This window comes from Diadema setosum, chromosome 4, assembly GCF_964275005.1.
Source record: "Diadema setosum chromosome 4, eeDiaSeto1, whole genome shotgun sequence".
NCBI lineage: Eukaryota > Metazoa > Echinodermata > Echinoidea > Diadematoida > Diadematidae > Diadema > Diadema setosum.
The window spans coordinates 40,700,018-40,716,571 of NC_092688.1; the positions used below are offsets into that span (position 1 = coordinate 40,700,018).

The 16,554-nt window shown below is 40.5% G+C and overlaps 1 protein-coding gene across 4 annotated transcripts in view; it reads right to left on the minus strand.

Moving 5' to 3' along the window:
• LOC140227249 (ketosamine-3-kinase-like) overlaps window positions 1-16,554 on the minus strand; it is a 40,105-nt gene that overhangs the window by 2,201 nt on the left and 21,350 nt on the right. For 2 of the 4 annotated variants that reach the window (XM_072307671.1, XM_072307669.1), the window contains exons 2-6: window positions 11,517-11,732; window positions 5,576-5,763; window positions 4,542-4,725; window positions 2,650-2,845; window positions 236-410 (exon numbers count right to left, since the gene is read on the minus strand). In XM_072307671.1, the coding sequence (XP_072163772.1) occupies window positions 236-410; window positions 2,650-2,845; window positions 4,542-4,725; window positions 5,576-5,763; window positions 11,517-11,657 (884 nt within the window). In that variant the 5' untranslated portion in view covers window positions 11,658-11,732. Of the gene's footprint in view, window positions 1-235; window positions 411-2,645; window positions 2,846-4,541; window positions 4,726-5,575; window positions 5,764-11,516; window positions 11,733-12,455; window positions 12,488-16,554 lie in introns of those variants that run through there. The other 2 variants (XM_072307670.1, XM_072307672.1) reach the window with 2 other exon arrangements.

Consider the following 16,554-nt stretch of genomic DNA (forward strand, 5'->3'; position numbering starts at 1 on the left):
CAGAAAGCAGGAGGAATAATGTATATTATATATGGATAATCTCAAATCTTTTTTTATCCCAGTGAGATGACATATTACATTTTGTACCTACATATTCTTTACTCAAAAGAGATCCAATATTCATCCCCCCCCCCCAAAAAAAAGAGAAAAACACAGGAAATTGATCACATATCATACATCGATCATGCATTGTATATGGCCCAGATCCTTGACCTGGTGACCTCTGATAACTTACCAGTGATTTATGTAGTGGAAGAGTTTGTAAAGTTCATGCCTCTGATCAAAACCAGGGGCTTTGGGGATGATCCGGTGATAGGACGAGTAGAAAGCCTTGCTGAAGCCCCCAAACATCCCAGCAATGGATAGGTCAAACTCGTGGTGCCCATAGAAGCTTGCTGCATCAAAAATGACTGAAGAAGAAATGCAGTGTATAGATACAACACATTTTGCCCGAGTACAGTGCACTCCCATTATAACGAACACGGTTACAATGAAATTAAGGTTGCAACGAAATAAAAATTCAGGTTGTAACATTATCCGCGCTCTGCATTTTAATAGTTTATTTGTTCGGATAACGACATTTCAATATAATGAAAGAAAACTGTCAATCCCGAGCACTTTGTTATAACAGGAGTCCACTGTATATGATCACATGAACATTTACATCTTTTTTCTTCTTTTTTTTTTTGGGGGGGGGGGGGGTTCTGCATATTTAAGGGATATATATTTCTTTCATTTTATTTACTTCATTTCATTTCATTTTTATTTTCATTTCCAAACAATGTACATGTATATTACAAATGACAAAATAACAATAAATTCCATACTACATAACATAAGACAGGTGTCTTATTCACTAATCACCGAGCTTTTACCCAACAGCCAGTGTTGGTTCTAATTCTTATAGCATGCAGCGGGTACTGCATAATCATTCAAATTGATGAAATTCTGACTGATGAAATGAGACGTCTGTCCAGTGATCAGGAGGTTGTAGGTTCGAATGCTGCTTGAGTGTGTATGCTAATACAGTCAAACCTGTCTATAGCGGCCACCCAAGGGAGACGGAAAAAGTGGCCGTTATAGACAGGTGGCCGCTATAGACAGGTAATCCAACTTTGTGTGCATTGCTTACAATAGGTCATGTACATACATGTATCACCGTTGTGTCCTTACATGTACATGTACAGTGTATGTGTGTACGTATGCATACACCGTGTGTTTCATGCATTTAACCATGCCGGTGTATATGAAATTGTTGGACAGTAGCATGTTTATTGTCGTGAAGAATCATGCATTATTATGGCTGAATGAGGGATGAATGCAGCGGTGGCGATCACTGAACGTTTCGTACGGCTACCAAACAGAAAAATACGCTGACTTATCGGCTTGGCTACGGCTCCATTGGGTTTTTGGCCGCTATAGACAGGTTGATATCTCCCGCGGGAAACAAAATTTGTGGCCGCTGGCCGTGTTAGAGAGGTGGCCGCTATACACAGGGTCTTTAACAGGGCTTTTCTCTCGGGGGGATTTTGCAGTGGCCGCTATAGACAGGTGGCCGCTAAGGCAGGTTTGACTGTAGTTTCATTCGTCATGGCTACTACTAAAACTCAGATTAATTCAGTGCTTATTTTACACTGCTGTAGGGCAATTTGTCAATCAGTTGAAATAAAACAACTTGATGCAAGAATTCTATCAAATATGTAAGACAATTCTTCACATACAAACATTATTCACATTTCCATAAACTGATTACAAAGGTCTGAACCATTTCTATGGAAATACTTGTAAATATTTCTAAAATAAGAGAACCTTGGAGACTGAATACAAAAGAATGAAGCCCCTGTTCAATATGACACTACAGATTAAATCTGTCCCCACTTGCCCGCCCCAAAGCTTCTTTCAAGGTGAAACGACACTTGCTCCTGTAGCAATTTCTCCGGTCTTTTTCTCCAAGGACTTAATAGGGTTAGGGTTATGATAGGGTTTTAGGTTTATGTGAGGATGAAGGTTAGGATTATCTTTGTGGGTAGAATTTATGTTTTGCTTAGCATGCAGATATTTCATGGGAGCAATTGTCGCATGAGCAAACATTATGGAACCTCTTTTGAAGCACTTGAAAGAGGTTATGTTAAAGGGATGGTATAGTATTGGTTGAGATGAGGATTCAGTTTTGAGCTTTTGCAGGATACTTAGAAACCACTTAAAATATGTAAAAGAGCATACGCATTTAAAGGGTGTGTACAGTTCTGGTTGAGGTGAGGATTTAGCTTTTAACGTTTTGCGAGATATTCAGAAATCACTCTATGAGATGTCAAAGAGCATGCAATTCAAAGGGGAATCAAAACTTTATTTGATGAAAATTGGCACTGAAATGGCCGAGACACCAAAAAACAAAATTAAAAAAAGGATGATCCCATATCTTATTAGGATCAATTTGTTTTGGATATCTTACTCATTTCAAAACCAACTTTCAACAAATAAACTTTGAATTCATCATAGAATTATATGCTCTTTCATACATGTATTTCATAAGAGGTTTCTCATTCTCTCACAAAAAAAAAAACTTGGAAACCTGAAGCCCCATCTCAACCAGCCCTGTAAAGGAACAAGGCACAACATAAGCAAGGCATTTTATCATTACTTACTGACCTGGGCAGTCTTCCAGCTGCCCAACATTCCCTCCCCAAAGGTCACCGTGGAGTAGGGCGGGGACGATGTCCAGTCCATGGAAGAACTCCGGTATCTTGCGCTCAAGGCGCGGCCAAAGTTCTCTGGCCTCCCGGTCCCCGCTGTCCTTCTCAATCAAGTCCAGCTGGAACTTGAGCCGCTGCTGGGCGTAGAAACTCTGGAAGAGAAAACCAAGGAAAGGGAAGGATTCTCACTCGGGCACAACCATTACTCTGCCCTCAAGGACCTATGACTCATGCTCAATGAACAGATGTTGATATAGTCCTAGTTCAAAACTATTTTGTTTGTTTTTTTTTTTTTCCTGTTTTTCTGCTTTTCCTCTGCTTATTTTGGTGTGGGTTTTTTTTTTTTTTTTTCGTGCTAATTTTCATTTTCAGAGCTCTGCAAATGTATGTTCATATGGGTTTGCACTACATTGACTTCTCATATACAATAGACCTGTATACTGCATTTGGAAAAACTTATGCAATCTTGGAAATTGCTCATGAAATCTTGAGGCCGTTGTCCAAGTCAAGCGATTCGCTTAATGATAACGGTCTCCACCACCTGTATTTAAAGATTTGAAGATTTGCTACGAATATACGTGTTATTTCACATGATTATATATTTGTAATGTGAATTCTTGTTTATATTTTCATGACTTGTGGATAATCTGTATGATATTGTCATACTTATTTTTTTTTATACAAGTGGAGAAACAAAACTTACTGAAACTGAAATGAGTCCCAATTGAATTGAATTTTACAATGCTACTACAGCATCCCTTCCACTGGAGAAGAAGACAGACAATTTCTTTCGCAGAGAAACACCGCACCATGTCCCACACTCTCAGTCCACAGTATATGTGTCATCCTCCCAAGAGATAATCAAGGCAACACCACGACACAATTTTTTCACTTTCCCCAAACTACATCCTGACCCTTTACGCCCTTTTCAGTGCTGATCACAAACAACACTGCCCCCTCTCTTTTAAGACTGATATCAAGTCAATGACACTGATCAGCCCAAAACAAGAAACTTTGACAAAGCAAGAATATAAATCAAATATGCAACTTTAGATAGAGGAGAATCATTGAAGGCTCAACTGGAAGAGGTTGTTGTCCTCCATTGCTCTCCATTGACTGGATCATTGAATACTCTAAAACGAGGAATGTTCAAGTCCATTCTAATTTCGCGAATTTCGCGAGAGCCAAGATTTGCGAAATTAAAATGCACGCGAATGTTCTTGTCTACATGCATTGAATGTTAGAGACAACTCGCAAAAATTTCATGCCACGAAAAAGGCCGTCGGCTTCAATTCGCGAAAAATTTCATGCCGCGAAAATATTGTGTTTTACAGTATGTGAGCAGTGTAGATTTGCGCTGCAATATACTTACTTCGTGTTACACCTGAACTATCAGCTTACCAGAGCATTCTTGTGGAGTAATTACATTGTACAACAAAGACCCCAAGAGGCCCGTGCACCTCACAACAAATAGCACAATATCAGCAAACTAGCATACTGTAAAAGTGGATATTTTCGCCAGAGTAATTTTTTTGTACTCAGCAAGGTAAGATGAGTTTTACATGTTTTTAATTCTGCGGAATCAAGACATGAACTACTGGAAAATATATCAAGCAAAAATATTCACATGCTTTTATTTTTGCACTGGTTTCTGGTTGTGCAAAATGCATGAAAATTTCAACACTAAGAAAATTTCCACTTTTACAATATCACCTATTTTTAGTAGCAAGAAGACAGGTTTAAGGGTAGTAGCACGAGAATGAGTTTGAACCCACGAACTTGTTACTGCATCAATCACTTGATCAAGACCTAGGGGTCAAGGGTCAGATGTTACCGTTTGTTACTCACCACCCAATCGTCCGTCCAGGAGTTTTCCTGGGGCAGGTAGCCACAGCATGTTGTCGAATGGAAGCCAAACTGGCTGATGTAGCTTGCAGTGCCCTCGCTGTCTCCCTCGCCATCACCTGTGCTTTCAACTCGCCCCTCATCCTGTTTGGCCTTGGCTCGGAGTTTACCGTTGTGGAGGTGCATTCTGAAAGACACGTTGGTATACATATCTGCCATTTCTACAAGCGTGCTCTCAGTACACGTACAATTGTACTAGCATGGCTCGACACTAACTTTTTTGTTTGGTGGCCCAATGGGGCCACCAAAATCATAAATTTCAAATTTTTGGTGGCCCGAGAGAAAAATTTGGTGTCCCCAAAAAAAAAACAATAAAAACTTTAACAGTCCTTTTTTTTTAATGAGTCAAATATTTAAGATTTATGATAGTAAGAATTAGAAGTTGGACATATCTACTCATAAAACTGGCAACATTCACTCTCAGGCATTCATTCAGTCCTTTTCATCCATCCTTTGAACAAATTTAACTGCTAATTTTCGGCGCAAAAAGTTACGAATTTATTGACATACTTTTCAAAAAATTTTGGTGGCCCGAGGCGGGCCACCAAATTTGCCCTTTTTTGAAATTTGGTGGCCCGACTTTCATTTTTGGTGGCCCCGGGCCACCGGGCCACCGTTAGTGTCGAGCCCTGGTATTAGTAAGTGCAGATCTAATACGTGCAGCCTGATTTCCATTTGTTTTTGTTTTGTTTTGTTTTGCCCTGCAAGTATTTAAAAATGATTAAAATCCTTCAAGAAAGATTTTAAAGAATATTGGATTCAGGCAGTTCTAGATCACTACCAAAGTTTCATTATCTCTTCCTGGCATCATTCTCAACTTTTCCTATAAATTTCATCCAAATCCATTCGTAATTTTTTGAGTTCTTATGCAAACAGACAAAACAGACAGACGGACAAACAAACCAATGCCAAGAAAAACATGGCCTCCTTGGTGGAGATAAAGATGAAAAAGTAAATTTGCTCTGCTTTATCTGTACCTGGCAAGCTGCTCCCCAAGGGTGGCAGAGTGCCTGTTCAGTCCCCCAATGTCAAGGTGCTCCATGATGAAGATGGCTCCAGTGCCAGTGGGGTTGTCAAGCACTGCCACGGGTTTGGGACACCGGACTGTGTTCGTGGCAAGAATCGCTTCCAGGCTGGCTTGCTCCCCATCAAACATCCTTCTGGCCTGGAAATACATGTATTAGCATAAAAATTGACTCAAGAATAAAAAGACTTGATAATGACAAAAATAGGGACAATGTGAATGCTCTTGAATTAATCTAGCTTCAAGGTATCATAAACACTTGTATTCAGCAAGTAATCTTATAGTTGAGTCGTGGATACCTCGATGATTTAATCCCAGTGAAGCATCATAGTCTGCAAGCCAATGTGAACACAAGTTATCAATGATCTAGGGCTTTGAAAGGACAAGTTCACCTCCATTAACATAAGGATTGAGAGAATGCAGCAATATTAGTAGAACACATCAGTGAAAGTTTGAGGAAAATTGGACAATTGATGCAAAAGTTATGAATTTTTAAAACTTTTGTGTTGGAACCGCTGGATGAGGAGACTACTAAGGCTCGTGATGTCATATGAGTACAACAGTATAAAGAAAATGTAGAGAAAATTCAACATATTTTCACTTTTTTCGGATAATGAAAGAGCACTTGACTTGCCTCTTTCTAAAGGCAATGGGAATGATATTACTCATAACATGTCAGTAACGAGTCAAGGGAATGTGTCCTTTTTTCAAAAGATGTAACATCATACACTGCAGTAGTCTTCTCATCCAGCGGTGACTGCACAAAAACTTCAAAAATTCATAACTTTTGAACGGATTGTCCGATTTTCCTCAAACTTTCAATGATGTGTTCTACTTATATTGGTACATTCTCTCAATCCTTATGTTAATCTTGAACCTTGAATGAGTACTCTCCCAAAAGCGAAGACGCTGTCCTGGAGGGGGCTGTGCTGTGCGGTGTGCTGTAGCATGTGCCTGTGGTGACGTGAGCTCAGGTGCATCTATATACAGGTGCAGGTGCTCGGTGCGGGTGTGCCTCTCATTACAGCATCTTAAGAGTAGGGGGCGGCGCCATCTGTCTAATGACAGGTAGGGCTGCACTCCTAAAGGTCATCAAAGTACCTGATGTTACTACTTTGGCAGGGAGAGTGTTCCAAATTCTTATGGCTCTGGGGTAAAAACTGTAGAGGTGGCAGTTGACTCTGGAGTATGGTTGGAGGTATGACAGGTTGTGGTTCCTTGTGTTATTTTGTGCTATCCTGATTTCTTCTGGCATGGTTATGTTGACAAAACCATAGTGGATCTTGTACAACATCTCGCTTTGATGGAGGATGCGACGATGCTGTAGTGTATCCCAGCCGAGAGAAGAGAGCATGGGGGTGACACTGGATTCCCTTGAGTAATCATGGAACACGAACCTGGCTGCTTGGCGCTGGATGTTTTCTAAGATCTGGCTGTCTTTCTGGGTATGTGGGTTCCAGGTGCAGGTTGCGTACTCAAGCTGAGGTCTGACGAGTTGGTTGTATGCAGCTACCTTCACCTTCTTGTCACATTTGCCTAGGGTTCTCCGAATGATGCCAAGGGTTCTGGAGGCCTTAGCCTGGGTTTTCTGCGCGTGTACACCCCAACTCAGGTCATTGGTAATTGTGACACCTAGGTATTTGTAGGATTTTGTCTGCGTTACCTCTTGCCCATGCATGATGTAGGAACATGTCATTGGTTTACGTTTGAGGGTGATGGTCATGTGTGCACACTTCTTGATGTTGAAGGCCATGTCCCATGTCTCTGCCCATTTTGTTAGGGTTGTGAGGTCTTTTTGGAGGAGTTCCTGGTCACGTCTTGATCTGATGCATCTGTATACCACACAGTCATCAGCAAAGAGCCGGATTGGTGATGAGATCTCGTCACAGATGTCATTTATGTATACCAGGAAAAGGGTAGGTCCAAGGACCGACCCTTGCGGCACTCCAGATAAGACGTCAACAGCTGAAGATGAAGAACCATTGATGGTTACTGTCTGAGACCTTCCCGAAAGAAAACTCTTAATCCAGAGCAGAGTATGGCCACGTATACCATAGAAGTCTAGTTTGGAGATGAGCTTGCAATGGGCAACCTTATCGAATGCCTTGCTGAAATCAAGGAATAAGGCATCAGTCTGGTGTTGTTGATTGATTGTTGAGGCCCAATCATGAATAGCTTCAGTTAGTTGGGTTTCGCAAGACAGGTGTTGCCTGAATCCATGTTGGTTCTTCACAAGGATGTCATTGATGGCGAGATGTTTAGAAACATGACTGAGGATAAGATGCTCCATTATCTTGCAGCACAAGCATGTCAACGATATTGGTCGATAGTTAGCTGGATTACTTTTGTCGCCAGATTTGTAGATACTGGTAACCCTGGCTTTTTTCCAGTCTTGGGGTATCTCGTCAGTTTCATAGGATTGTTGGAAGAGGTGTGTGATGATGGGCGACAGCTCTTCAGCATAGTCGTGTAACATTCTGGCTGGTATTCCATCTGGTCCACTTGCTTTGGTGGTATTCAGTTGCTTCAGCTGTTTCAGGATGCCCGATTCCCTGATTTCGAGATGTTCGATTGAGTCATATGGAGAAGGACCTTTATCAGGAAGTTGATGTGAGTTCTCTCTGGTGAACACTGATGAGAATTGAGCATTTAAAGCATCTGATTTCTCTATATCAGTGGAGTAGTATCTGTCACCGACTTTGAGGGTTGGTATGCCAGCAGATTCTCTCCTCTGAGACTTCACATACCTCCAAAACTTCTTTGGGTCAGTTGTTAGGCTGTCTCCGATAACATCGTTAAGGAAGCGACTGTGAGCTTGGTCTGTCATACGTTGGACTGCATTCCTCTTGCTTTTGTAGGTTGCCCAGTCTTGGGGAGATCGTGTCCGTATTGCACGTTTATACAGCCTATCCCTCTTGTTCATTTCACAGGTTAGGTGGCGTGTGATGAATGGATAGCTGGGTTTGGTTCTGGACTTCTGTTGAGGGATACTCTTCATGATTTCTAAGAGAGATGTCTTGAAGAACAGCCAGTTCTCCTCAACTGTTACATGATCGGGTTCCCTGTTGAAGTAATGATTGGCCAGGACATTGCATCTTTCCTTGATAACTTCACGGTCAGCCTTGTCATACTGATAAATGATCCTGGCTGGTTTCTTCTGTAGTTTAGGGACCATGTTGATGCTGAAAAGGATGATGTTATGGTCACTGATTCCTGGTTCCACACGAATAGAGTCGACTACTTGAGGGTTAGTAGCGAGGATCAGATCAAGTGTATTTCCGGAGTCTGGTCTCGTGCATTCTTTGCAAAGCTGGTTGAGATTGCCTGTGTTGATGAAGTTGAGGAACTTAGAGTGGATGGCATGTGTTCTTGGGTTGGTGGTTGTGGTATGCTCCCAATCGATGTCAGGAAGATTAAAGTCACCTGTGAGAATGACGTTTGGCAATTTCCTCTGTTTATTCAGAATGTTGGAGTATGAGTTTTGCAGTTCGTCGATTACTTCTGGCTTGGTACTGGGTGGTCTGTAGAAACTGCCAACATAGAGTTTTCCACTTTTTGGAAAGTCTATAGAAGCCCAACACACTTCTGCTTGGCAATCAAACTCTGGTCTTCCAAGTGATGCAATATCCTGTTTGATAGCTAGAAAGACTCCTCCTCCATTTGCATAGCGGTCCTTTCTGTATACCTCATATGTGTCTGGAAAGATGGAGTAGGTTGGAATTTCACTGTTGAGCTTGGATTCGCATCCAAAAATTATGTCAGGGTTGTGCTGACTTATAGCAGACTGGAAATCAAGCTTGCTTTTGTCTGATTTGAGGCCATTGCAGTTGATATGCATACCAACGAGCTTGTGCCTTTTGGGTCTGGACAGTGTAGCTGCTTTGGTTTTCCTTGGAGTGGAGTTCGCATTTGGCGTGAAGTTCAGACGTGAGATATCAGATATGTCTAAAAATTCATTTGGATCATCAAGGTTTTCGGCATTGCTTAGTGAAGAAAAGCTGTTTGAAGTGGACACTGGGAGGAATGTCTTGAATAAGCTTGATGAAAAGTTTGAAGAGCCACAGTTGCATATCCACGATATATTGGAGTTGTTACACAGACGCTGGTAGTGGCTATCAGACATTCCAATGCATTTGCAGTGATACCATACACTACAGAAGTCACATGCAACTGCTTCGTCAGTGTCTCGCACTTCTGTTCCACAACTGCCACATGGAAAAGGTACAGAAGCTGGGCCAGGGTTTAGTTCCAGTCTTCCACTCATGAGAAGTGATAGGACAATCAGCCGTCTACTCCATGAATGACTGGCATTTGTCTGGGTACCATTTATAAAATTGAAGGAACTAGGAAAGAGAACTCTTGGTTGAATGCCACAGAATCTGTCAGCTATCACAAGTGGAGTTGACAATACGTACAGGCCTTCATCACTAGGTCTATCTCTCTCAGTAGGCATGATGCATGAGAGTTGTTGGTATGCAGCGCACACAAGAACTAGGTTCAGTAACAAATGCATCATGAAAAAAAATATATATATTTATCTGGATCAACTGACCTTATTCTTTGTATAGTGGTTCTTCTAAACAAGGTGATGTACGTGTGACATTGCCTGGTACAATGTACATGCATCCATTTGATGTACTAACAAAGAGGTGATGAAGGAAGGTTTCCCGCCATTTTCTCTATTGTTCCTTCAAAGCCTTGCATTGACTGTTGACATGTTGACTTGTAATCCAGCTTCCAAAGTAAAATCCTGGGACTAAAACTCTAACTTTATATATTGATGATGCCAAATGGAGGTCCTGGTTACATGCATCCATCCACGTACTAGCAGAGAAGTACCGGTGGAGGAAGGATTCCCGCCGTTTTCTCTATTGTTCCATGGCCTTGCATTGTCCCATGACATTCCAGCTTCCAATGTGGAATCCAGTTGCTTTAGCCAGCATGGAGATGCACCAGTGGGACTATGTATTGATGATGCCAAAAGAGGGTCCTGGTCATGTAGATTTGAGCCATAAGAAAACTTGGTTTTGCTGAAAAAAAATATCTGGTTAAATTGGTTCCATAGCACGAACAAAAGGTAAAAACCACAGTGATCATACAATATCAGCCAAGGAGAGCATATTAGAGATGGTTTTGAGCACTTTTTGAGAGGACTGAGATGACACACCGCAAAAGCGTAACCTTTGCAAGCACTGAATTCAACCTGGTAAGTGGACACCCTAAATTGAAACCGCTACATGTTCATAAAATTGACATACAGTGGACAGTTCTTTGTTTTCAGTCCATCATGAATGCAGTTATTAATCATCACTCGTACTGCTAGTAGCTGTACACATAAAAATTTTGTGCAAATGCTTACTTTGAATGTAACAGGGTTTTTGTGTGCAGGACAACACTTCCCAATGTTTATCAAGTGGAGCTCAGTGATAAAATATGCAGCACTATGTCTTTGATGATAAGATCATCTGTTGGAAAGACTTCCTTGTCCCCTCCCCACTAACTTATTCTGTCATAAATTTTAATACCATTCTACACTACCCTACCAAGGTTAGCTTACACATGGATACAGACTGCCCCACCACTTGCCAAATGTGCATGTATACATGAGTTTGCCTGTAAGCTATGAAGGGTAGGGTAGTGTAGAGTGGCAAGGCAAAATTAGTGGGGGGAAGGCATAAGGAAATCTTAGGTCATCTTCACAAATTCATAGTTCTGGCGAGAAGAAATTCCACTGATGGAATCGCCTCGGAAAGGTTATCAGGCGAGCAGCTGATGGATTTGTTATTAGTCCTTTACAATAATACAAATAATTCTTAACAAGCAATATCATATCACGACATAGTGTGATTTGAAGTCTTTATCAAAAGTAACAGCCAAAACAACACAGAGCTCACCTCACCCCTGCCATTAACTTTGACAAAATATTTGCCCTTGTCTGTGTCGTAGCTTTGGCCGTCACTGATGCATCCTCCTCCACCACCGCCAAAACGTTTAATGCGGCTGGCATTCACAGCTTCCTTGATTAGCTTCTCCATGCCTTCTTCATCCAAATCCAATCACTGGCTGACAACTTGTCAACATTCAATTCTCTGCCCAGTCAGAAATGTGACCTGCATCACAATTATGTGTAAAAAATGAACATCAATTCAAATGCGAATTATCACATTCAAAGTAAAATCACTTCACAATATTATGAACCGACACGTCTACTACCCCGCACACAATCCAAATGGCTTGGGTTTGATTCCCAATTTGATACAACCATGACAACAGTCGAGTCTAGCTGAGCAATCATGCTGTTTCCTTTTACAAAGGTTTGCATTTGTAGGACTAGAATTTTCTATATACACTGATATAGACCGTATCTATAAGAGAATCACGATTCATGTAAGTAAAGTATCCCTCTACATTCATTTATTCACTCATTCATCGCATTGTAACAAGTAAGTCAAGTCGAACAGATTTAATTACACGATTTTATCATACTAGACGCCACCTGGCTGGATAAATCAAAATCTCTAACTATTAGCTATGCTGATGCCAAAGAGATTTTTCCCAGTGGTGGGGAGGAGAAAAATCTCTTTGGCAGATGCCTACATTGATATAAAGGTAGTCTAAGAACAATATTTTCAATAGATGGGACTACACAAGCCTATTGCGGTGTCGACGTCGAGAGAGTAACGAAAATCAGAAATCAGCATGGAAGCGTTGCGTGGATTTATAATACTGACACCACAATAGATCCGAAATTATAATTAGGTCCACAAAAAGACATACAATAATGATATTCTTTGAAGTGATCTAACGTTAGATCTACATAAGATGTGGCATACCTGCACCTGACCACCCCAGTAAGTGCTTCTTCTTACAAATTTTACGCCTGCACGGTACGCCTGACTGCTTTGGTGCTGCTTTCGCGTAGTTTCTTTTGGTGCAGATTATACTCAGTAATTGATCGAGCGACAGGCAGGGGATTCCCCTGTGTTGTGAACGTGCAGTGCACAGTGCTCACTGAACACCAGCGAGCAGTGAGGCAGAACAAGGAAAATGACAATACAGCTGTTCCAGTGAAATGTCCTGCCCATAATAGATTATGAGAAAAGGAGAAGAAAGAAGAGGGAAGAACGAAAAGTTCACGAAAGTCAAGGATGACAACGACCATTAGCATAAACTTGATCCTGTCTTTTAATCAAACCCGCGGTGCATGAGACGAGCGAGAGCCTGCATGATATCCGGGCTGACATGAAACACACGAAATAATAAAATTAAGAAAAAAAACATAATCTATGTTCCTTTAAAGGGTTCTCCCGTTAGGGTAGTGTGCGTTAAATTTCTTGTATGACCTACCTGCTGAGTATAGGCCTATTAAAATGCTCATATAAACCCCATGATCAAATCATAATGGATCAGTCCTGACTAATGACTCTGGATTTCAAAACAACAGCCAACACTGAATTTATAGATTTTACCTGATTGTCTTTTTCTCACTTTCTGCTTGCCTGTCATGGGTGAATGTGTGGGCCCCAAAAACTTGAAAGCTTGTTTGTTTTAGATGGGAAGATTATGGTGCGTAGTGAATTCCTTTATAAACGTTTCTCCAACTTTCTCATATTGTTGTTTTTCGAATTAAAGGAATAGGCCTATACCCAATTTCTCCACATGTTCTACATAATCATAGTAATCATGGTAAGAATTTGTAAAGCAACATGAGCAATATCTATCTGTAGAAAGGATTGTGATATGAGATGAATGACTCTTATGGTAATGGCGGATGATACTGAATGAGGCAGAACAAACATTAACGTAATTATATAGAAGCATGATAACCGTACAACTTGAATTTGCCACGTTTCCAAAGGACTCTAAAGGCCTATTGAATAAAAATCTTGCGTTTTTGTTACTTTGTACAGTATAGTTGTACTAGTTTCAATTACAGTCTGCGGTACAAAATTGAATGGAACTGAAGAGATAAAGTATAAAGGGTAATTGGGGTTACATCACAGGATACATTCGTGGTAGACACCTCCCCCACTACCTCCCCCACCATTTCACACCTACTGCTCATGATGTAATATTGAAATGTTTGCTATTTCGATCATTATCAATTTCTTTTATTTTGATTATTTTTTTTTGTCTTACAAAAGGAATATAAACATATAAAGAGAGTTGAAATGGGAACATTACAAAGGGTTTGGGATTTGTAAATTTAATGTTGAATTCTTTTTGGCTTCGAATCCTGATCCGGCTGTGTTCATCCAGTGTCAGAGGAGCAGCTTACAATATTCCCCTTTGGCCCAAGTTTCGTATCTGAAATTCTGGTGATATGATCCTGGCAGGACCCTGTGAAGGAACTGTGAAGTGGCTGACCTGGGTAAATAAGATCATATGATTATTATCTCATCAGTGGCGGATCCAGAGGGGCCGGGCGCAACAGGCTCACGCCCCCCCCCCTTTATTTTCCTTAAAAACAATAGAAATAAAAAGAAAAAAATGAAACCCGGAAGTGGCACTAGAAATATTAGTTGCGCCCCTCCTCCCCCCCCCCCCCCTTTACAGAATTCCTTGATCCGCCCCTGATTATTGTCATTAGGTCTACTGATGTCCAATCAGCGTAAGTGACTACACACCAATCAAAACTGTGGAAATTCATCAACTACAATGTAGAAAATAATCGTCAGTGTTCCAGATGTCTTGCAATGCATTTTTTTTTTCAATTGATTGTAGATTAATGAAGCCAATTTCAAAAACTTATTTCATATAATCTATGCGGCGATTATATATTATGGCTTAGCCTATTCCTGCCATTAAATAATCTCATCTGTGGTTTTTGTGTGTGCAGAAATGTTCTTCTTTTTTCTTTTCGTTGAAATGCTGTTCACCATCTGGTTTATTTGATGTTGTCCGTACGCAGGTTACAATGTTTTTAAACTTTCGGCACTTTATAGTCAGGATCACAAATGGGTCTGATGATTGCAGACTAAAAATCCCCCATGAATCGGCTCTGTTGAGCTGCATCATGCAATCTTGAATTATCTGTCATCAAGATTACAGTACCTGTACGTTACCAGCGATCAAGCGAACTGTGCAAGACCTCCCTGGTTTGGGGTCTAGTTTTAGCATTGCCCCGTGTACTTCTTTTGGTGTACTGCTGGGGCGAGTAGCATCGCATCTACGACGTGTCAGAGTGTGAAATTGCCGGTAGGTTTAACGTCATCCACGTGGACATTGCAACATCATCAGGTGTCCGTGTTTTCAAGCATTTCGTCTTTCTCGAGAATGACAAGATAGGGTTCCAGACGGACCTAGATATCGACTACCGATACGGTAGGGCTCATGTTATTTCTTAAATAACCAGTAAAACAACATTCGGAGTAAAGTTTAGGCCTGGCTACGGTATCAGTCACCAGTTCAGTTGTCTAATTTACAGTAGAAGGGGCAATTCCATCCATGACAATGAAGGAAAAAAAAGTTACCAAGCTCCAAGCTAACTGTTATGTTAAGGGGTAGGACCTAGGCCATAGGGAGTATTTTATACGAGTAAGGCCAGGCCAGGGTGAAAAAAAAAAAAAACACCTTTGCTTTAACTTGGAAAGTATTCAGGAACAAGCAAGAGACATATCAAATGGATTTGATCATGATGATAAGAAATTGTGTTCCAATTTGGAAAATTTTGATCTAGGCCCTAGATCTAACAACGTTAGAATCTAGATCTAGAATTTCTGCTATCTAATTTTGGACCTAGTAGTAGTTGTACTAGTTCTACTCATCGACCGCCTTTATTTGTAACCACTGGTCTACATGTCATGTATTTCACTGAAAATATTCAACAGATTTACCTCAATTTTGTCTCACTTTGGGAGAAAATAGGCCTAGGCCTACTGGGCAATTCCACAGTTAGGTGGACATGACATGGATAAAAGAAATGTGCCTCGTTATGTTACCCTTTAATCTAGGTATCAACTAATGCCATGGATGTTCACCAATCATTAGGGTTTTTCAAATTCAGTAGATTTTATTTTTCGTATTCATTGATTTTGTGAGATCTAAAACCATCATTTAAAATGTACATGTGGGACTGGGGACGCTGAAATTCACTTAAATGCAAATTACAGTGGATTCCTTTGAAATTTTTTCCTCAAAGTTTTGCTAAAGGGTAAAAGATGAATACATTTAAATACTCCAGAAGTCATGTGACATTTTGTCAATTACAAAAGGGTGAAATGACCTGCGGAATTACTCTGGACAAATGTAACGTTACTAACTGTAACGTTACTAACCATGCTTTTTGGGGTCTAGCTAAAAAATTATTGGTCGAACTGCTAAAAAATTTTGCATGAACATTTGTCATGATGCAATAATTGAAATTAATGCAACACTTTGTTTGAAGTAACTTGAATTTTTGCACACTTTTTGTTACAAGACATTGATTTTTTTTGTCATGTCCTTTTTTCGTAACGTTACTAACCAGCCCTTTAAGTTGCTATAGCAATTCTAATATTTCTTGGATTGTGTTCATTCTTTTCTGTATCATAAACCTGGGAAGGATGAACATGTTTTTGACATAATTTTGACTTGAAGTGAATAAATGGTAATTTAGTGGTAAAAACAAGTATCTAAATTTGTTCAAATGTAACGTTACTAACCGCGGAATTGCCCTACTGCAGATCCTTACCCCATGCTCAGATTGTCGCTCCGTATCCTACCTACTACGCTTGTTTAAATCTCGGCGATAAACACACAGGAGGTTTTTTTTTTTTTTTTGTGCGCCCGTGGTTGCTCACTTTTTTAAACCGACTGCCCGTTTTCCCATTGAAAAGCATGTAGGCCTAGGCCCTAGATGGTTTCTAAATCCAGTGAATGGGCAAATATGTGTGAACACTATTACTAATGAGGATTTTCTTCAATTCTTTTTCCTCCTGTTTCCTCGGGTTA